The sequence below is a fragment of the Syngnathus leptorhynchus genome, chromosome 20 (genome assembly GCF_054491065.1).
Source record: "Syngnathus leptorhynchus isolate UIUO chromosome 20, UIUO_Slep, whole genome shotgun sequence".
In the NCBI taxonomy this organism is placed as follows: Eukaryota; Metazoa; Chordata; class Actinopteri; order Syngnathiformes; family Syngnathidae; genus Syngnathus; species Syngnathus leptorhynchus.
Genome location: NC_141214.1, coordinates 6,266,363 through 6,288,827, shown reverse-complemented (window position 1 = coordinate 6,288,827; position 22,465 = coordinate 6,266,363). Strand labels below are relative to the sequence as shown.

Here is a 22,465-nt window from a genome sequence, read left to right as displayed (position 1 = left end):
ACACAAAAAGGAGCTAAATGCTAGCATTAGCTGGCGGCTATGCTCAGTGTGACGATGCTAACAACGCAAGCTCTCCAGACCTGCTGCTGGTGCCAACATAAAACACACAAAACCAAAAATAAAAACCAATTTTGACATTTTATTAATGAACCCTGATTATTGTTTTTAATTACACGTGAAGATGAACACGTAAAAAGAGAAACATTGAGCGGTTGTCTCCCCGTCCTCCACGAAGCCGCCAATCATGTTGACAGCTGAGGAGACGCCTGGAATAACAACAGTTAAACATTACAATGCTCTTTTTTTTTTTTTTTTTTAAACACTTTTTTTCTTACAGAATCCTCCAAAGATGGAAAAACAATATATATACACACACACCGCATTAATAATAGTAATTAAAAAAATAAGAGAAAACCATAGTTTCCTGGGTTACACGTTGGTGGTAAAAATAAAAACAAAAAAAAGAGTAAAAAAAAAAACAACAACAAAAAAACAAAGGTCCACTAGAAAGAAAGAGTGCAAATGGTAACAAAAGAGAATCATTCACAGAAAAAAAATAAAAAGCAAAAAGCATCTGAGCAAGAGTACGTACGAAATAAGCTGGTTAATATTACGATACAATATCATTACAATAGTAACAGTAAGATATGCATGTGTGGAGGAAGGGGGGGTGGGGGGGAGTTGTGATATTTTCGTGAGCAGACAGGTAGCGCCAAGTGCTACTTCAAATAAAAATGGTTTTGTCAACTTTGTTTTCAATTCAATTTAAGAATCCAAATAGCGCGTTCTCTGGCCGAGATGAGAAAAATGTGCAAGACCGCAGCTAGCTTTCCATGTGGAACTGCGGAAACTAATTGACACAAGCACGCGTTTGCACTCAGACAGGCAAACGCGCACATTCACGTACACACCAAACGAGTCATTATATGGGAAGTCCCGCGCTCTCCGCTCGGCGCTGAGGTTTAGTGATGTCATTTCCTGTGTGTGTTTGTGGAAAGGGCGTGTGTCGTTTCTATAGCGATGACTGTGATGTCATCTAACACTGCGCGTGTGTGTGTGTGGGCATGTGTGTCAACAATTGATGTCACAGCCAATCAGAGTGTGGCACCCGTTATGTATGCGCCATTCTGTGTGTTGTTGTCATGTTACTGTGGGCCCTGACTGTTGCTTCTTTCATATTTTTCAATATAAATATAAACTCTAAGGGCAGCAGGAGAAGGCAAAGGCGTGGTAATACACTGGGCGTTATATAGAATATATATATTGTATTTATATATACACACACATACATCTTCAGCTTGAAAAATAGGTTTTAGTTTCCCGATTTGTATCAAACGACCATCTTGAAATATAACTATTGGATTCTTTTTTGTGATTAAAATATATATAGCTTGTGTGTAGTTTGATGTTTAAAAACAGAAGGCATGTCGGTATGTGGTGCTTCGAAAGGCACGCTTGTTTGGATTTAAATTGGTTTAAATTGGTAAAATATATTTGTTAAGTCAAGAAAAATAAGCTCTCTGCCTGAGTTTTGCTTTTTTGACATTCATTCAGCGCTCCAAAGAAAACGACGTCCGTCAACTGCGCTTGTTGCCAATAAAAAAAAGAAAATAATAAGCGTTCGGCTTTTTGGCTCGCAGAAGCAAAATGCCCCCAAAACACCGCAACGTGCTAAGCTGGGAGTCTTTCGAAACGACGGGAATGATGACAGGATTCGCCAAAGCTTCAAAAATGCTTAAGTTCCTTCGTAAGCTGAAGGGACAAAATGTCCGCCCCGTCAGCTCAACAAGGCCGGCTGGCAGCAAGTCTGAGTCATTTCCTGAAAGCGCACAAACGTGCCCCCGTCCAGGAAGAAACAGATCCGTAGCGTCCGGAATGTTCCCGGCCACGACGCCCGGGATCTTGCTTTAGTCTGGAAGCCGGCTTGTAAACCGTAGTGAGGCACTTCTGGCAAGTCAACAAAATGGAGGGCTTGCCAAAGGCCCCCAAAATGGTGATTCCATTCAGTCCAATGATGTTTTCTTCTTAGCCAATCAAAGTCAAATGGTGGTACAAAATCAAACTTGTTGTCCTTGGAGGAGTGTTTGAAGAAAGACATGATTCCCACTTCCCCTTCCGTAAAAATTGTGGCCATAATATTGATACAACGTACAAACAAAATGCTAATTTATGGTCAAGAAATAATAGACAACTGCCATTTTTCCGCATTTATAGTTAGGGCGGAAAAAGCCATCGTTTTAAACAAGCATTCTTAAGTGGCCACGAATTAGGTGTGTGGGCAGAAAAAAAAAAAAAAAGATAATAAATAAATGATAATAGCATGGTTAAGCAGGCAAATGGTGCCACGAGTCGTATTGTAGATTGCAGTTGTCAGCCCCCGAAATTAGTTTGGGAGGCATGATTATCATAAGTAGACCCGCTAAAAAGTCTCAAGTAGCCGTCCGTGCCTGAAAACACACAGAAAGTCGGCCATTTTGGTCTAAAGCGACCATTTTAGGGGTAAATTCCCTCAAACTGCCAGCTCTGATCTCTTAACGTACACGGGAATGATATGAAACCCATCAAGTATTTTGTGCCTATGTTATAAATATTTCATGGCCACAAATTAGCATTTTGAACCCAGTTCGTCTAAATGGCCACAATTTAGGGGAAAAAGAAAAAAAAAAGAAAAGAAACTGTTCCCGTCATGACTTGTAGCCTTGGTGTCTCAGCAGCTGGCGTTCTCCAGAGACAACTGGGCAGTGGCTCTCTGTAGCTCTGAGCTGGCCCTGCGCTGGGTGGGCGGCGGGGGCATCATCAAGCCCAAAATCAGACTCCGCCCTCCCTCGTTGTCTACCGAGCCCTCCCTTTCCTCTACCTCCTCGCGTCCCTCGGCCCTCACCTTTTTGTCCTCGGCCTCATCCCGTTCGCCGTCCGCCTCCATTTTCTGGTCCTCGCTCCAGCGCCGCTTGAAGCGCAGCTTGAGCGGAATGCAGCGGGTGCCGTCGGAGGCCGCCGGGGTCGGCTCCGTCTTCAGGCTGAGCAGCGGGAATGCCGAGTGGCCCGCGCTGAGAGGCGGAGTGGCGGGAGTCTTGAAGACTTCCTCTTCGTCATCGTAGTCTGGGCCCGGGTTGTCGTCGGGGTGACAGGGCGGCTGCAGGTAGGGGGTGGGGGGGCTACCGTTGGCCTTTAATTGATTGTGGAGCTGATGATTGGGTACGGGTGCAAAGATGTCATCATCTTCAGGGTTCAGCTCATCTTCCTCGCTGATGTCGGTCACTTCCACTTCCTCCTCTGACTCGATGTCGGATATGGGCTCCACCTGAAAGTGGTAAAGATCCGTTGTTATCAACATGAGCTGCTGATGTAGTAAAATTCGGTGAGAATTTGTATGCATTGTTGCTCCTTGTGTGTTGAAGTGGCAATTTCTTGAAGGTTTCGAATTACGACAACACCTATGCTCATTTCCGTTAGCATGTCATTGGCATTTATAACTATAAGTTAGCATTAAGCTAGGAGAGGTGTTCGATGAAATCGTTTGGTTGAACATTTGGGTTCAAGTCCCAAGACCTGCTTGTTCTAGATCTCACCTTGATCTTAGGCGCAGCCGTGAACAAGGAGGACTGTCCGGCCGCCGAGGAGGAGGAGGAGGACGCCGCCGGCGAGCTTCCCGCCTCCCTCTGTTTGCGTCCGAGGGGTGGCGGCTGCAGCTTAAACTTGAAGGCTTCCTCACCCGCGCCGCCCCCCGGCTGCCCTCCCAGCGAATGGGAGAGTGCCAGAGACGCGGCGTGAAGATGGTGGGGGGCCGGCTTCTCCGGGGTGGGGCGGTGGGGCTGGGGGATAACAATGTTGGGGTAGTGGAGGAAGGCGCGGGGGCTGAGGTGGTAGTTGTAGACAGACTGGGTGTGGGCCTGAAGATAGTGCTTCATGTCCTCCGGGTTGAAGGAGAAGTGGGAGCCCATCATGGGGGAGGGGAGGGACGGGGAGGGCGTGTAAGGCAGGTGTGGGGTGGGGGTCATGGAGAGAGCCGGGGACAGAGTCGGCGCCAGCAGCCCCCCGGGGCCCGGCAGAGGGGACACGGGGAAGGGAGAAAGAGGCTCTGGGTGGACCCTATGAGGTCTGGGTAGCCCCGCCGGGTTGGGGCCGCCGCCGTAGAGCCTGAAGAGAGACTCGTGAGGCAAGCGGGGTGGGAGGAGCCCTCGGAAGGCCCTCTCGGGCCCCCCGCCCCGCTCCTCGGCCCCCACCGCCTCCTCGAGCTCAGAGTTGGTGGAGGTGCCGTCGCTGCAGTCACTGACGGAGCCGCGGGCCATGCGACGCGCCACGTTGCTGAACACGCCCGGACTGCGAAGCTCCTCGCTGGACGACAGCACATCCGATGGCGTCGAGGGGGGGAAGCGGAAGTGGGTGCCCCCGCTCGGCACGGGCGGGGCGCTCTGCGGGACGCCGCGACCTGCAACGAGACAATGAGACATGACAATGAGCGAAGAAAGATGAGCGAGCGCTGTGGATCAACATCATCCTTCCACAGTGACTCACTGCTCTTGTGTTTCTAATCATTTTCTGGAACCGATTGTAAAAAAATCATTAAGACCAAACCATGTGAGGTTTTGGCCGCCGATACAAAACTTGACTTGTTTGGGAATTTGTGGGCGAGAGAAGACAAATAATACCACAAGCGTCGCATCGATGCATCTGATGCCAAGAAGGTTTGCTGGAAGCTAAAAACACTAAAATCAGATGAGAGGAAAAGGCCGGACAATACGGCCTTAAACTATTTTTTCTATTTCCAAGAATACCACTTCCGGTATAAATCAATTTTTTCCTCTTTGCAAATGATAATTACAATGCCATTATTGAACACAATTGCTTTTGTGTTACTTTCCCTTCTGGGCCTTCTCCTGATACATGGAACATAACCCCAGTAATAAACTGGCCTTCTCTGTAAACAACACAAAGATTAATTCTTACTAAATTGCCCCCCCCCCTCCCTTGTTGGAGAAAATGGATCCAAGATGGGTGCCCCTTTTCTCAGCCTCAACGCCTCTCGAACGGCTCTCCGCCCCCCCCCCACCCCCCCTGCGGGGCGCCTTCCAACAAAACTGTGGCACTGCAATAAATTTTTGGCCTGCGTGCGCCTGCCAGAATTAAATACTGGAAAAGTTGCTCTCGCTGCCATTACAAACATGGGCTGGGTTCCTCTCCTTCCCACACTGGACTGCCACTGTCTGTGTGTGCGTATGTGTGTGTGTGCGTGTGTGTGTGTGTGTGTGTGTGTGTGTGTGTGTGTGTGTGTGTGTGTGTGTGTGTGTGAGAATGCGACAATCGGCACAGACTGACGTGGGCACGCGCGTGTGTATGTAACATCCCGACACGCGTGGGCCACATCACACACACTATAATTAAAGTATCGTGCGGCACTTAAGTCAGCTCCATATGGGCCCTGTTTACACTGGAACAGAACAGAGACCACTTGAGATATGGAGTGTGAGGGTCAAGTTGTCACCATGACATCACGACACAATTTATTGTTACAAAATGTCAATCGTTTGGAATGGAGTCAATTTGAGATAGCGACATGAATGTACCTGAGCCCATGTCGATGAAGGGGTAGTTGACCAGCACCAGTTTGTTGAAGTTGAACTTGTAGGTGAAGCGCTTGCCTTTTGTCTTGTGGAGGATCCTCTTGTTGTAGTAGTACCTGTGGGGGTGACATGGCAGTAACGTCATAACGCCACCCGCCAACTCCTCCTCACAGGACGACCCAGGACATGGTGACCCCCCCCACACACACACACTCACTCACAACTCCACTCCAACCCCCGTGGCAAGAACATGTGGTTCCATACATGAAGGAAGTGAGGTGGCGTGAGTCACGGCGAGAGAAGGTGGAGGAGTGAAGAGCGAGCGCCTGACAGCTCATCTAACAAGATGATCAAATGGCCCCGGGTGAGTCACACAGCCAGCGGAGCCTCCGGACTTTGATTCAGAAGAGTCTCTTGCCCCATTGTGAGCAGCAATAACTCAATTCTGGGAGGACTTTATTCTCATTTTCCACACGCTGGGCGCATTCACACATTCTGATGTCAACAAGTGGCAAAGATTTCATCTGCCTCCATTAAATCTACTTAATGTCACACGACATTTTATGAAGGACAAGAAAATGTGCATGTGGGGTGCCGGTATTATTGTTGTGCACTTTTTTTTTTGCCTGGTGAGTGACGTGGGAGTTATAAATGAGTGTTGGTGCTCAAATCATCTTTTTGGAAATTCTGCCTCTGAAGCTAGCGTGATTTAGCAACATGAATTTTGGTGGTCATGTCTCTCAATAATCTTACTGAGACAAGACAGAGAACGACGGATGGCGGGAAATTGATCGTCGGCATTATTGTTGTCGAAAGGCAGATTGGCGATCTGCTCTGATTACACAGTGAAGGTGTACCTAATCAAGTGTCTGATGAGTGTATCCAAGCGACGAGCACTCAAAATAAAAGCCAGACGTGGGTGGTGGCGTCAGGCTTTGCCGGACGCGCGGCTCCTGGAAAGCGCTGCGGCCAAGTCAGACACGTACGCGCGAAAGAACACACACATAGCGCCGGGTGGACATTGGGCGACCCCGTCTGGCTTTGAAGACCGCTTGAACTTCCCTGAGCCGGAGCGCGCCGCCGGCTCCGAGCGCCCGAGTCACGAGTGGCTGCGACATTCCCGCTTGACATGAAAAAAAAAAAAAAAAAGGGAGAGCGGCAAATAAGGCGCAGATGGGCCGGAGGAGGGCTGACATATAACAAGGTGTGAAGTGCATGTGTGTGTGTGTGTGTGTGTGTGTGTGTGTGTGTGTGTGTGTGTGTGTGTGTAACGAGACAGCGCAACTCATCCGGCAATTGGAACCCACACCAGCCTACAACACAGGCGGCGACACGGATGACAAACAGTGAGTATGTGTGCGAGATATGTACAGCAAGAGAACAGACCGTCCCCCTAAAGAAAACAACAACAACAATGAGCACGTCATAGGCCGAGGGAACGTTTCTAGAATGGTCCGTCATCATTGACTCAATCTGACTTGGACCGGTTGTGAGGCACATGACAGACAAGTAGTGAAGAATATGAGCAAGAGCTAACCCTGGAAATGAGAAGCAAAAATTATTATGTTTATTTCGGTGTTTGCCAGGAGACTAACGTCATTTTATTAACCATCTTTTATTTTATAATGTTCTTTTCCATCCGAAGAAAAGTGTGTCCGTCTTCAGAGGTTTTCCACAGTCATAAAATATACAGCAGGGGGAAGAAAAAAAAAAAAAGCATACGCGTGCAGATACAAGTTGCTAACTGGTTAGCCGTTAGCACCTGCTAGCATATTTGGGGAATCGTAAAATGAAGCTGACTTACTTTTCCGATTTTTATTTCTCGCGGGAAATGGACAACGTTCAAAATAGTTGTATTCTTTAAATGCTCTTCAAATTGTGGCTAGATGTTGGTACCGCAAAAGGAACAGCGAAACCACACCGTCAAAAATGAAACGATCCCATTACCCAAAGCAACGGTGGTAGATGTTGCTAGCAACAATGGCATCAAATGATATTCTTAGAAATTTAACATCAACTCAATCATTTGTGGCCTGACCTGAGGGCGCGGCTCAGCTTGTCGTAGTTCATCTGCGGTTTGCACTTGCGGGCGCCCCACAGGCGGGCCACCTCGTCCGGGTCCTTGATGACAAACTCGCCGTAGTCGCCCTGCCAGGCAATGACGTCGTGGTACTCCTCCTTGCGCAACAGTTCGAGAATGAAGTGCCACAGCTGGATCTGCCGCGAGCCCGGGCTCGACTCGGGCTTGTAGGCCCACTCGGGGAAGGCGAACCCTGCCGTTGGAATACAGACAAGAATGCAGGTCAGGTGTTGCCCCCACAGGTCAGTATTGGTACTACAACGTTTGGTGTGATGGGGTCATTTCCAGTGCACACATTTTCCAAATGTGTAATGTTAAAAATATTTGCTTAATAGTGTTGTTTTTTTGTTTGTCTACCCTTGCTTTTTTTTCACCATTTTCTCACCCAAGTAAATCCGCAACCGAGAAAGGAACTTATTTAAATCATAAATAATTAACTGCTTTTTCTTCTTTTTTTCCCCTCTTATGACAGTGACTCAGCGTACAAACTCTGCGAGTCCCAAGTCCAGAATCTTAATTCTTGCAGCTGCTTTCTCAGCACCACAATAGTTGGAACGCGACGTGCCGACTTTGCCTCGGTTGCCGGGAAAAAGTCGGGCTGGCGGCCACCATGGGCGGCTTCCCGCAGTCCGCGGTCACATCACCGGTCGGTGGGTGCGCCGTTATCGCCGTCGAATGGACGACGTTCAAAGAGGCGGACCTCGGCAAAGGTGCAGACAAAATATAAGCACGCGGACCTTGTGGCAGTAAAAGACTCAACATACGGCCTCAGTGACACTCACACACTTAAACACACACAGACACACACACACCTCATTAAATCCAGATGTGCTTGGCACCCAATCTCAGCGCTGAGGTTAGGAAACATATGGGCACAATATAACAATACTGCTTTCGCCTTATGTGTGTGTGTGTGTGTGTGTGTGTGTGTGTGTGTGTGTGTGTGTGTGTGTGTGTGTGTGTGTGTGTGTGTGTGTGTGAGAGAGAGAGAAAAGCCCTATGGCAAGCATTTGGTTGCAATCAGTTTCCCACACTCCACATACTGTGTCATATCCATATAGCAACATTAGCCACAATACGCTAAAGGCCAACCTATGCACACACAAATAGTACACGTGCACACACACACACACTCGTAAACAAAAACAATACAAATCAGATTTGTCACACAGGTAAGTGTGCACATCTGGTGCACTTAATTAGCCTGTAAATGTTTTGGGCCCAGTGTCATAAAAGCCGACAAAAAAACAGATTTGAAAGAAAGGACGACACACCTGGCAGACAAAATGGCCTCCCGCAGTCAAAAGGTATCACAATATGGAGCCCAGATGGCCATTAAAAGAATGATGACTTTTCCTATTTAGACTGCTTTTATGAACATGTGGGGGGGGGGGGAAATGCCCATAAGAAGTAGCGAGAAGCCCGCCGGGTGGTGGAGGCCCATTTAGGGCTCACACGGTTGTGTCTTACTCCAACAAAATCCTCAATCCGCATTGGTACCCAGTATCTGTGAATTGTCAAACTTAAGAGCTTTCAAAGGCTATCTGTTCATCCCGAGTGTGTGTGTTAGTGTGTGCAAATGTATGTGCGCGCAATGCTGACTCGGCACATTCTGCCTGCACTACACTGATTTACGTAGCAGCTCATTTACAGCCCGAGCGAGCGGTGACAGGCCTTTTCTTATCAACCCAGCACCATGCCGGCCGGCCGGCGGCTATAAAAGGTCCACGTCACACGTACGCACACACCGAGGAAGCGCTGGCCAGGTTAGCGCTAGCGGTAATCATTCACAAAAAAAATGGATAGATGGCGCTGGAAAATCATGACGGACAATGCCAAGCATCAATGCGGCTTAGTGGCTATTCATCCACCTTTCGGTTTCTCCTTGGAAATGAAGGAGTGTGATTCAGCGCGGAGACAATGAGCTTCTTCGAAAAAACACATCTGTCGCCAGGGTCCATTCAATGGCGTGCGTGTCTTGACGTAAGCGCCGCAGTGGGCGAGCGGCACACACGCGCGTACAGCAGGTTAGCGGGCGATGTAAGTGGGTTCGTACGTGGGCGCGTGGCGCACGTGCGCAAAAAAGAAGAGGAATAGTGAGCACGCCCACGTACGCGCACGCCGCTGACTCACGCCGCATCGGCTTTTGTCGTCCGCCGATCGCGCCTCCCACCCTCGTTGCCATCTCCCTTTTTTCCCTTTCACGGCGGCCCGCCCTCGCGCCCGCTCTCACGCCCGCCGCCTTCCCTGAGACGCAGTCGCCTGGCAACGCGAGCTTTTAAGCACTAAAAATAAGTGTCTGACTCACGACAAGATGAGATTCAATTACAAAGGGGGGGGTGGGGGTGGGGGAGTTTGTGGAGTTTTGCAGATCAGCTCACATCTGGACACAGAGCTGACATAGAGGTCCGGCAAAAAATGTCGCGAAACTTGTTCGGACTTGGAGATTCATGCGGTAGATTTCACTTGTACGCACGTGAGACTCATTCATGGTGGCAAAATGAATCCAAAGTATTTGAGATGGAGTGCTGCATCCATCCAAATTTTGGTTCCCATAGATACAACGCTTTTTTTTTTGTGTGTGGAGACAACGTGACGAGACATTTTAAGATGAGACTTGGAAAGCGGAGTCACCGATTGAGCGAAGAAACAAAAACGAGCGTCCGAGGCTGTCGGCAACAGGTTTCGTTAGCGTGCCGCCCGCCTACTCTGTGCATTCACCGCTCCCTTCCTCCTATTCTTTGCCGAGTCTATATTTAGCCCTCGCAAAGGTCGTCTGTGACTCAGGGGCACGGCGGCGATGCGGAGGGCGAGCAGGCCACGCTAAACGGCGGCGGCTGGCTGCCATCCAGGGTGGGGAGCTTATCTGGATGCCATCAGCTTGTAGCTCCAAAAAAAAAAAGGCAGGAAGTCAATGGACACCGAGACCAAAGAGGGGGATCTCCAGGACGTGGAAAATGCCGTCATGTGCGGAAAGTCGAGTTCCAAAGGGAATAAATAAAAACCGAATGAGAGCATATCCTGAAATAAAGGGTTTTTTTTTCTGTCCACGTAACAGGTGGCACCCTGACCTAGATCCTCGGAGTCGGAAAATGGAAGTCCCGTGAGAAAAGGCAAAAACTGTTGAGATCACGGGTATGTTGAGGCCTCAAAAAAAGAAAGGGGGATTTGTTGAAGATGGAGTTCACATTGCCCTAATAAGAAAAGGGAGTCGTTTTCGGCTTTCCCGGCATTTCGTTGTTGTTTTTTTAACGATCCAAGAGATCAAATCACACCAACGTGGATCACACGCTTCAGAGTCTTGACTCCTGAGCAGGTAATTACCCTTTCAAGGATGGACGTTTGGTGGCTAAGAGCCAGAGAAGCATCTGAAAAGCAGCGGGAGTGTCTGGAAAGATTAGCCGAGGAGAAGGGTCGATGGACAAAAGGGAAAAAAGACAAGCCTGGGGAGATAAAAGCAGGAGCAGGTTCACAGCGAGGAGCCTCGCTCGTGATCTACTGGACCAACATCGTCCTAAGTAGAAAACAAGAACTTGTTTTACGTGGTCTGAGCCAAATCAATTCTCAGGTGAGTTCCAGTGGTTATTGTCAAATGGTTTCTCAGAAAACGCAGAGACCAGCAGATTCCGTGCGCTGGGGATCGTGTCTGAGCAGGTTGTGGCCGACCCGCTCTCAGAAAATGACAAGGCTGTGAAAGCATTCGACCTGAGATCACCTGGCTCTCACGCGTTGAGGATGGTGTTTTGCGAGAAAAGGTGAATGAGTGCCAGCGTGAGACAGACAAACAAAAAGAAGAGTGGAAGATGAATCACCGTCTCTGAGAAGAGGCGGCGGAGCATCGCACTAGAATGAGACTTTTAAGTTGGTCTTCAAAAGCATGTTCATGAGCAAAAAAAAAAAAAAAAAAATTTGGACAAACACCTCATTTTCAAACCTTCAAAATGGCTCCTGGCAAGCCACGACTTCAACGTAACTGATGATGGAAATTGATTGGTAATCATTCATGGTACTTGAGATTAGAGCAGAACTTTTCTTCATTTCCTGTAGTAGCTAAAAACAATGATTGTGTGAGCCCGTTCGGGTCAAGGCGGGATTAAAACGTGTGGCCCGGCGGAATCCAGAAGAAGTTGAGCGAGCGAAGCCACGCCGAGAGCTACGATGGTTTTGTAGCGCGGCAGTCCTGGGAGGAAATTTAGAACTGGCTCCCGTGTTGCGGTTTTGGTCACCAGACTTTCATTTTCCTCCAACGCACACAGGCGAGCGCGCTTAAGCACAAACACACACACGTGCGGCCGCGGCCCAGAATAGACCCTCGGAGCTTCGAAATCCAGGAGGCTCGCACCGCTGACTCATTCCTCGACCGGCTTGCCAATCAAATCTTTCAAACTGCTATCGTGACACTTAGCAACGGCCGTCACGCCGGGAGGTTTGTGTCGGCCGCCCCCGTGAAGATGGACACGAAGCATTGCCGTCAACTCCTCGGAGTGATGGAAGTCGGATTAGGTCCTGGATACGTTTCAGGAATAAATGTCAAGTTTCTGATCAGCTCCACATGTCCTCTGCCGGGTTCTGCTGAGAAGACTTTTTTTCAATCGGCGTCAGCACGTCCAACGCCGTTTCATATTCAACGTGTGGCAGCAAGAGAAGAGCGCCAGGAGTGAATGAGATTTGTCATTTTTGACAGCACAATGCTAATGCTACGCAGTACGGCAGTGGAGGAACTCAATGGCTCGAAGTAAGTCAGACTTGGCTTGAAACCTGAAGAACATTTAAGACTTAATGAGGAATCAGCTTTGTTCTCACTTGGAAAATGTTTGCTTTTTAAAATGGCACTTGTGCGCTGCGGCAGCTCGCACCGACTGCCTGTTCGATTCCCCATGCAGCAAAAAAAAAAACAAAACAGGGACTTTCTCTCCAAGGAGACGTCTGGTTGCGTTACTCAGCCTTTCCTCACCCGCCGCCGCCGCCTTAATTCCCCCGTGAACGGCATGAAAGCTGGATGTTCTCGCCTCTAGACTGAGCGGCTCGTGCTCAGCGTAAAAAACATTAAAGGCGGAGGCGCGGCGGCGTCACCGCAGGGACATGGCGGCACTCGCCAGCCAAGGCGGGAATATTAAAAGAGCGTGTGCGCGCTAATGCGAGACAGACTACCGCCGCTTGCGGGCGGGCTGGGGGGGGGTCTCGACTGGTTACCTCCACCAAGGAAGTTGGCAGGAATTTTTCATGTTTCCACAAAACTTTTAGGAGGGGTCATGACATTTTTTTGCCCTTTGCTTAACATTTGATTTCCCTTAATTTCTCATCAAGTTAAATGAAGTCATCCAAGTAAATGATGGAATCTTTTTTTTTTTGGAAGCTCCACGTCAAGGAACACGTGGCTCATGAGAGGACGAGCTTTGGAGCTGATAAGGCAAAAAAAAAAAGTGCAAAGGTGAACAAACGGCCTTTTGGGTTGACCTGATCAAACGTTGGCCGGGCTTATCACTCGCGCATTTTACGAGCCACCTTTGAAGCGGCCAACGACGAGGGCCCGCTCGACTGTTCCCGCCGCGGAGCGTGCTGAGATTGATTAATCAAAGAGCTGATCAAAAAAAAAAAAGATGAGCTTTGGCCACAAATCAATCCCGTTTGTGTGTTGAGCGTGTGAAGAGTGACATCACACCTGTAGCATGTCAGGAAAAAAAAACAACCCAACAACAGAGTCATGGAGTTTCTGAAGGTCTTGGACAAAACAAGAAACCTTCCCTCGGCACTTTAGTCAAAACATGACATCATCTTCATGGGAAGGTCGAGAGTAGAGCAGGCAATGCTGGACCAGAAAACTGGACTATTTCTTTCCCGTATGTCGAAGCAGTTTGCGGGCAACCTCTTGGCCGCAGTCCCCATGCCGTATTGATTTTCCTCGTCCAGGGTGTGGCCCAGCTCTCGCCCCGAGTTAGCTCGGGAAAAAGACCCGCCGGTCTAATCGGGGCAAGCGTGACAGAAAACCAAGCGATAATATTTAAGCTGAAGATTTTCAGCAAAAGAATCTGTCCGCCGCCAAGGATGATTGCCATTTTGAGATTGCTTATCAGGCAGGAATTCTCGTGAGAATCCTTTTCCTCGTCGCGAGGAAAATTCCAAGCGTTCGTCTTGACACGTCCTTACCGCATTGCGATACAAACGAACGGTCATCGGAAAATACAAGTTTGGTCTTCAGTTCTCAAACCGTCACCTGTTTTCTGCACACTATAAAAGCGTGGACTGACCATTTTGCAATTCAGACTCTTCCCTGGTGGAAAGATGGAAACACGCTGACGGTGGTCGATTGGGTTTGACCGCAAATCGTCGTCGGCCGCTAACTGGCCGAGCGGACGCGAAGCATCAAATAAAAACAAATAGTTGACACGAGCTGCTGAAGTGTGCGCAAGTCGACCGCAGAGAGACCACACATTCATCAACGTTTGAAAGACAACAACACTGGAAGGGATATCAAAAAATATTAGCTTTGGGATGAAGCTTAAAAAAAAAAAAAAAAAAAGCAGGCAGCAAGTGTAGGCGAACAAGTCTGGGACAGATCAACCAAAAATCAGCAGCCACAAAAACCAAAAGTAGGCTTTTTATTTGATTGATTTTTTTCCCTCCGTCGAGTTTCTCAGCTCGGCGGCTCAGGCGGTGGTCGCTTGTGAGAATCCGCCTCACTTTTTCCCCGCTCCAGACTTTCCACTAGCACGCCGCCGCCAACAGATGCCACACTTGGATGTCTGAATGGTGCCATTTAGGGCAAGAAGAAAAAAAAAAGAAAACATTCTGGATCTCTCTAATTACGACAACTATGCGAGTTGCTGCAAGCTCGCCGGGCATGGGATGGCACCTGGGCCGCCGGTGCCATTCCTTGGCCCGCTATGTGTCAAAGATGGCAGTCATAACAGCCAGCGCCTCTTTCGGTTTGGCTGACTCCAGTCAAAACATCAGCACCTTCCAAAAAAATTCACGCCGGGAGGTTCTCGTATTCACATGAAGGACGTTCTCACAAATCAAAAAGCACTTTGGCACGGTCCCGAAAGTTTACTTTTGAAGCTTTTTGAACAATAAACACAGCCATACCCTATTTTTTTCATCATCTGCAAAAAAAAAAAAAAAAAAATCACAAATATTACTGAAATGGTTGAACCATTTTGAAAAAAATCAGCTATTTGCAATTCCCTCAGTATTATGAATACTATTTATTTGACAATTTTTTTTAACAAAAAAAGTTCAGCCGGAGCCCTAAAAAATATGTACAAATATTATTTTTACACTATAATTTGGAATTCAACATTTTAACAACCGCTTTTGGCGGATTGCGATAAATTAGGTACAGGAGTACCTAATTAAATGTATAGACAACATTCAAAGCTGCAGACGCACATACACGTCAATCAGCACTCTTTTTTTTTTTTTTTTTTTCTTTCCCCCTGGTGTTTGTCTAGCCCGCATGTCCCGGCTTGTGTGCGACCTCCTTTCTATTTTTCCTACTCGGGTCACCGCAGCCACTGTATACACACATGCCCGCGCACACACTTCCAGGAAAGGATGCCTGCCACCACAGTGATGACCTGAGCGTCAGCTCCACACCATTCCAGGGAGATGCTGACGTCACTCTGTGGCACTACCCCCCCCCCCCCCCCCACCACCGGGTTTTTTCTTGTCCCATTCAGGATTGTGATGGGGTCAATGGATGGAATTTGACAATTCAGCAAAACAACAGCAGCAAAAATCAACCAATCTCATACAAAATGGCATCCAGTACTCAATTTGATGGTGTTCTTCCTGTTTCGAAGAAACGGTCATCCCAAATTGCCAAATTTACGAATATACTGGCAAGTTACGGCGCATTTATGGTATTTTGAAGATCTTTGAACAGTCACTTGAAGGATAATGAGGGCTTCCATTATGGAAAAGGGTGAAAATGAGACTGGATATAATGTAAAAACTGCTTTGCGTAAACAAGCCATTAATTTGACCATTCCATCCCAATTTGATCGACAGCGTACTATAACATTAGAGAATGACGCACGTTTCTCAATCCCGGCACAGTGACCATTCAAGGACAACTTCCCAAAATTACAAGCGAGGACTCAAAAGTAATTGCGTCACCTTCGCAAAGTTTAGCAACACGGCCAGAGTGAAACCAACCAGCAAAAGAGAGAGAGAAGCGGGGGGGGGGTCCATCTTCAACAAAATGGCCTCCGTCACTCAATTCCATTTTGTTCTTCCCACCTCGAACAAATGGTGTCCCCTAAAGGGCAATTTGGCGGCTTCAAATCCAAACACCGGCCGTGTGGCGAGCACGTCGGAGTCACGCGGCGCCGAAGTGAGCGACATATGGCCGCGCGACACAAACACACGCACGCAACGGACTACGACCGACAAACACATAAATACGCTTTCAGTCATTAACGGCCACAGCGTGTCCTTGCCAGACTTAACGCCGGCTAATTGCTCATGTATGGCCTCTTTCATTGGGGCTCCCTCATACAAACAGTACGCACACGCTAAGCACAACAAAGCGGGCCGGCCGTGACGTCGGCCGTGTTGATATAAGGAGCAAACACAAGTGGAAAATTGGACTTGCCAGGGGCCAGACTGCCGACTTCCTGATAGGAAGAGTTTGACCCATTTCTATTTACACGTATGTGCATGAAGTCACACAGGAAACGCGCTCATACACAAAAGGCCTGTGTGTGTCGCGGGGCGACAACAAGACAACTGGGAGCTTGCGGATTGCAATGTTTGGCATTGTTGTCAAGTGACTTAATTCGGTTACACTCGCAAAAAAAAAATATATATATATACACAAAATGAAAAGTAAATACCAAACATGATGTCATGAACTCGCAAACTAGTACCAGCATTTTTTTGCCATTCTGTAAAGATCTGCCCACCATTGTATGGGGCAGACTCACCTGTTTTAAGTGGAATACAAAACCATGCACAAATATGATTCCCTGAGCAAATATTTGATGCTAATTACAAATTTTTTGCGCGAATTGGTCGTTCGTCTTCTAAAGAAATCATCAGAGTTGTTTTATCCCAGCAGGAGTGACCTAATCAGGCTTTTCTGGACCTAATCTCACACTCTTCTGTTGTAAATAAGAGATCATGACGCAATGTCAAATCTGGACCACTGTCAGTAGAAGAGGGAACAGGTTTCTATCAGATTCATGCGGCATGAAAGCGGTCACGCCACAGATGCAACAAGTTCCTCACGGTGAAGCAAAACCGCATTTTGTGCACAAAGTGTGTTTCCTGGTTTACCACCTTGTGGTAATCTATCTTATCCGAGAGGTCACTTTATTGCCTACTAACATGGGGACAGAACGGAAGCCGATCTAGTGTCTATATTGCAGGTCTGTACACGGAAAAAAAAAAAAAAAAAAAAAAACGATAACACCATTACCACTTTAACAAATATTTGGAATAGGAGCCATATCAGTTAAAAATAAAAAAAGAAACACTGACAGAAAAATATGGATGACCATACTTTGTTAAAAGTGATGGTATGGAAAAAAAAGTTTGTGATTTTTTTTTAAGTGATTCTCCTCATCATTTCGACCCCATTTAAAAGCAAAACGTAGTCGCTTGAGTTCCCCAAGTGCATCACTTCAACAACATCTGTTTATTATCATATTTGCAAAATAATATCCAAATCAACGAGGTTTCCCGGCAGTGTGGCTTGTCTCAACTCCTCCTAAGTGCACATCACCGATGATCACTAACACCAAATGCGCCCGGGGCAAGTCAAGCACGATACAAATGTGTTATTAATTCACGGCTCCAGCGAATATTCCCGTCCCTGGCGAGTTGAACAAAATGCGACGGAGCCTCGCAGGCGCCAACGTTTACGGCCACTTTCCCTTGCAGAAGTTGGGGAGCGAGTGAGTTAGCGTGCTAGCGCTGCTAAGCCGCCAAAGCTAAGCACTCTTGTTTACTCCCGTCTTAGTTAAAGAACAACAAATGTGTTCAAATAGATGGCAGAGTTCAAAATATGGAAATATCTACTTACCCGGTTCCCCCGGGGTCTTCATTGCGATCGTCGGCGGGCTTCTTGGCTGACTTTTCCCGTCGAGTGCTAACTTTTCCCCTGGGTTTAGCTCGTTAGCCGCGTTAGCCTTTCGATCCTCCTGTGTTTGTTCACACAGAGTAGCCCACCGACACAAAGTTCCTTGGATTCTTTCACTCTCGATCCCCACTTGGACCAATTTGTCTCACTTTACCCTCACCGCTGCAAAACTTTTACGAGCCGCGTTGAATTATTATTATTTTTTTCATGTGAGGGAGAAAGTTGCCCCGTGTCTCCGCAGGGGGAATCCGGTAGGCAGGCCGAAGTTGATGGGGGGTGGGTGGGGGGGGGAGCGGCGGGTGTCGAGGGCTCGCTTGACGGGAGCGAAGGAATGGCGAAGAAGTGGCGAAGAGGCTACACTTTGAGTCGGCTTGTGGGAACGACGTCGCGTGGTCCACTTGTCCTCCACATCATCGTCATCCTCCTCCGCCTCCTCCTCCTCCTTTTCGGTTTCTCTTTTCCACGCCCGCGACCCAAACGGCGGCGCTGCTCGGCGAAACAAAAGTAGCCAAGCCAACTCCTCTTTCTGAGCGCTGCTTTCTCCGGCGCACACTTTTTCTTTTTCCATGGAGCGCCCCCAAAGCCCCCTCCCTCTTCCTCTTCTTCTTCTGTCGGGTGTCGTGTTTCGCTCTTCCCTCCTGCCACACGGGGCCGCCCACGCGCACCCACGAAGGTTGGGAGGGCAGGCGCGGGGGAGAACTGAACGCCAACTTGTTGCAAAAGATCGCCCTTTTAGGTGGATTGCATCAACATCCCATTTGATTAAACAAATCTGACATTTTCCCCCCCACCCCTTGAACTCGACTTTAGTTGGATTAAAACAAAGTCTTATTGGTTCTGATAAGCACTGGGTTGGTTTAACCCAGAAGAACTCACAGAATGAGCATAGCAAATGGGTGTCCCGTATTTTACAATGAGTGTATTGTGCTAATCACACGGACTGAAGTAACCCCGTGAAACCGAATTAGAAAGTCATAAAAACAAGACGGTTCACGTGACAGCATCTGTCCTCGTCCGCTTCGAGCAATGACGTCTAATACATTTCTACTGTTGCTTGTGTGAAAGCACTGAAAGCGGACATAAAAGTCTAATAAAAAAAAAGGGCTTACTGTTAAAAGTTAGCATGTCAGTTTATTGATTAGGTGACAATGGACACATTTAACGCAAAGTAAATTTCGAAGACCTCGATAATGCTCTGATCTCCGCAACGACGGTGCAAATGCAGAAGAAGACGGCAAAGATGGCTGATTCAGCAGGCGGGATGGGTCTTAAGATCAAGAAAGAAGAACAAGGAGAAAACAGAAGTCCTCGAGATAAACATCACGACATCAAATTCAAGGAAGGTGGCGAGATAGATAGAAAAGTGGTTGAGGAACCATTGCGTAACTTGGAAACCAGAAGGAAGATGGCGCTACGACACTGCAACGTAGATTAAAAATGGATTTGAGACTTGCTTGCTAGCTAACGTCGATGTTCCGAATAAAATATCCAACGGGTATCTCTCGGAACGTTACTTATCGAGTAGCACATGGAGTAAAGAGGAGGTGGGGGGGGGGCTAAATTGTGTGTGTGTGTGTGTGGGGGGGGGGTCAAGGTTCAAGGGGTGTTGGGGTCAAGCCGTGTGTCTGCAGTGTGGATACTGCTAGCTCTGCATGTGAAAGAATCGTCCACAAAAGCCCAGCGGGGCGTCCAAAGTGCGACATACGTGTGAATTGGCGCTAATTGATCAGCGTGCTTCATTAGTGACATGCTAATGAACCCCCATCAGGATGCGGGAGTCGACAATTACCAAGTGATATTCCAGACAGTCACCTCAGACGTTAAGACTACAGCCTCATTCCCAGGATGCTAGTCCAAAGACCACCCCCCACCCCCCCCGTAGGAAATCATGGAAAGTAAAAGAATCTAGTCCATGATCAAACTGTTAACTATTTATTATAAGAGTGAAGATTTTTGAAAGCCATATGCACGGGATATAACTTTACTACAATGGATTTTTTTTTTTTTTTTTTATTGGGCCTGAGGGGGCAAAAGGCGCCACACCTAAGAAGTGCCAAGGAACACTGGAACGGGCGGGGGGGGCTTAACACCATCTCCTCATCTGCATAGAGACAAGACACACACTCGTGACAGTAGATGTTGTCAGCTGGCCTGCAGGGAAAAGTTTCCAGATCTTTGTTGTGTGCTTCTGCTGGCCCACCATGTCCCCTACCCCCATGATGACGAAGGAGCCCCCTTGTCTGGTCACATGATAAAATGATACGGGAGAAGGCCAAGTGGAATGGGGGAGTGTTGGGAGGAGGGGGGGGGGGGGGGGGGGGGGCTGTTTGAGGGGGAGAAAGGGTCCTTTGTGATCAAAAAGCTTGTTTATTTTCTCGATCGGAATGGCGAGCTGGCGTCCGTTGCCAGATAGACGATGTATAATCGAATGATTAAGAACACTAAGAAACAAGTTCTCGTCATTCTATTTATTTTTAGGGATTCTAAACTCAAACAGGAAGTCGGAAATATGGCGGGTAAAGACGGATTAGGGTGTGTAGAAGTGACATTCCAGCAGCAGGGAATGCCGAGTGTCATTTTCTGAGTGTGTGTGTGTGTGTGTTGTGCAATTGCCTGCACTTAGCATGTGTGACTTTCAAGTAATGGATGAGAATCCCGGATGAGGCTAATTCCTAGGAGATGATTTCAAATCCTCACTTAGTTGTCCAAATTTCACTTGTTCCACATTTTCTATTTTCGAAGACTTTCCCGGGGTTCCTGTAGTGAGTGGGCCACGCGTGTGTCGTTAACATATCAGATTTAGGGTGGAGCAGGGTGGGCTTGAATCGCTCCGCCACTTGGCCCGCCTTGTGTTTGCGTAGGTTTGGCTGGACGTACATGTGCGCGAGCGCCCCAGAGTGTCTATAGGCCTCTGTGTCTATTTCGCCTTCTTGTTTTTGGCTGCGATGGCAACAGACATCACAGCGTGACCGCCGCGGTCGCGACACTCGCCAATTTGCAAGCCGCTGTCCCGCCACATGGAGGAGGAGGAGGAAAAACCAAAACATCTGCATATATGTATATATATGTTCTATGAGGGGAGAGTGAATATACTTTTAAAAGTGACGACAACAACAACAAAAAAAGATACTTTGATGAGGTGATTAATGAATGATATGTTAGAACATGAAAAAGGTGTCAAGAAATAGCTACAGCTGACCCCGCCACTTTCGCGCCAACCCGCTTTACGAGCCATTATGGCTTTTTGAAACAAGAGCGCCTCCTAATGGAATATGAACGCATTTCAACAGCTTGCTCCTATGGCTTAACTAATTAAGTGTCATCTATAAGTGAGTTAAAAAAATAAATAAACTGAAGGAATAGTTATAATTTATGAATAATTTTACAAGCACTGTAATGACAAGTTTGCAAAGATGGTTAAGAAAGATGATTAGAAAATGTCATTTACATACTATAGTGTAAGTATTAAAATATGTTTTCAAAATATTATAAAGAATTGCATGAGAACTGGTTACTATATTTTCAAAAGGTGAGTTGTTTTTTTTAAAAATAAATTATAACACTAGTTACACTTAAGTATACTTTATAAAACTAATACTCCCATTCTAATCTGGTTTCTGTAAATTAGATAACGTTAAATATAACATCATAAAAATGTAAAAATGTGAATGTTTACCACAATTAAAGTAAAACATGAATTGCATTGTATTTAAATACACTCTTTAAATCGTCACTTTCCATTTAAGCGAACAAAATAATCTAGACAAACTAGCGCAATTGAACAAAGAAGTCAAATATGAAATAACGGAGTGAACCAAGATGTCATATTTTGTATGAAACGGGCTCAGGTGAAAAGTGGACTCGGCTCACCTCTGCTTGACACCTGCTGACTGAGGAGCTTCATTTACAAGCGCAATGCGTGCGTGTGCAAACTTAAACCCGATAGACTTGCGGTTCCGATCCACTTGTTGCCAGAAGAGACTCTGACTGAAAGCATTGCGCGCACACACACACACTTACTTACTTGAGGCCCACCCAGAATGGGGCCAAGTGGGACCACCCCAACACTGGCAGCATTCTGGCAGCATACTGCTCCAAAGTACACACACACACACACACACACACACACACACACAAACACACACACTTCACGTAACAGAGGCAAAGTGTTGCAAAATCTATAGGACAAAGCGGGTGAGGATTGGACTTTCATCTCGACGCAAAGTCCACAGGGGTCTCAAATGTCAGGCTTCAGTCAGAACCTCACGGCTCTTACGGCCTTTGGGGCTTGAGTGTTGCAGCATTTGGGAGCCCGCTTATGGTTTTCGGGGCCAGACGTCTCTGACATTGTATATGAATTATGCACAGAGGTCTGAGAGTCCAGTTGTCAGACAAAAAATGTCAAACTCAAACATCTGACAGTATCGTGGTGTCGCCGGCGGCAGAGAAAACTGCCGAGAAAGCTTGGTCGTGCCGCTAAAGCGTCGGTAGTTTGGACTTAGGCGGGTACAGTGGACCAGTGGTCGGCACGGCTGCATCCCAGTCAAGAGGAAAGGGATTGGATCTTTAAAAGAGGTCAGCAACCAATCAGCAAGAGCCATTTTCTGAAGTTCTCGTCAGATTAGCATGACTAGCTTAGCTTCACTTGCGTAGCAGGCCATTCAATTAACAAACACACAGTCATCTGGTCTTTGGTCTAGATCCGCACTTTATTCCTAACACTTACAAGTTTCTTGGAAC

At 47.5% G+C, this 22,465-nt stretch overlaps 1 protein-coding gene across 1 annotated transcript; it reads right to left on the bottom strand.

Moving 5' to 3' along the window:
- On the bottom strand, positions 1-19,992 carry erf (Ets2 repressor factor). The gene is made up of 5 exons (XM_085940000.1): positions 17,669-19,992; positions 7,600-7,834; positions 5,565-5,677; positions 3,570-4,429; positions 1-3,301 (listed from the first exon to the last, which is right to left on the bottom strand). Exons 1-5 carry the CDS (start codon positions 17,688-17,690, stop codon positions 2,708-2,710), a joined length of 1,824 nt encoding a protein of 607 aa, XP_085796126.1. The 5' UTR covers positions 17,691-19,992; the 3' UTR covers positions 1-2,707.
- Positions 19,993-22,465: the final 2,473 nt, after the last annotated feature.

Coding starts and splice junctions, on each gene's coding strand:
- erf (XM_085940000.1), bottom strand. CDS start 17,690: ATGAAGACCCCGGGGGAACCGG. Junction 5,678..7,599: donor AAGCTGAGCCGCGCCCTCAG/GTCAGGCCACAA, acceptor TCACCCCCACAG/GTACTACTACAACAAGAGGA. Junction 3,302..3,569: donor CGGCTGCGCCTAAGATCAAG/GTGAGATCTAGA, acceptor TACCACTTTCAG/GTGGAGCCCATATCCGACAT.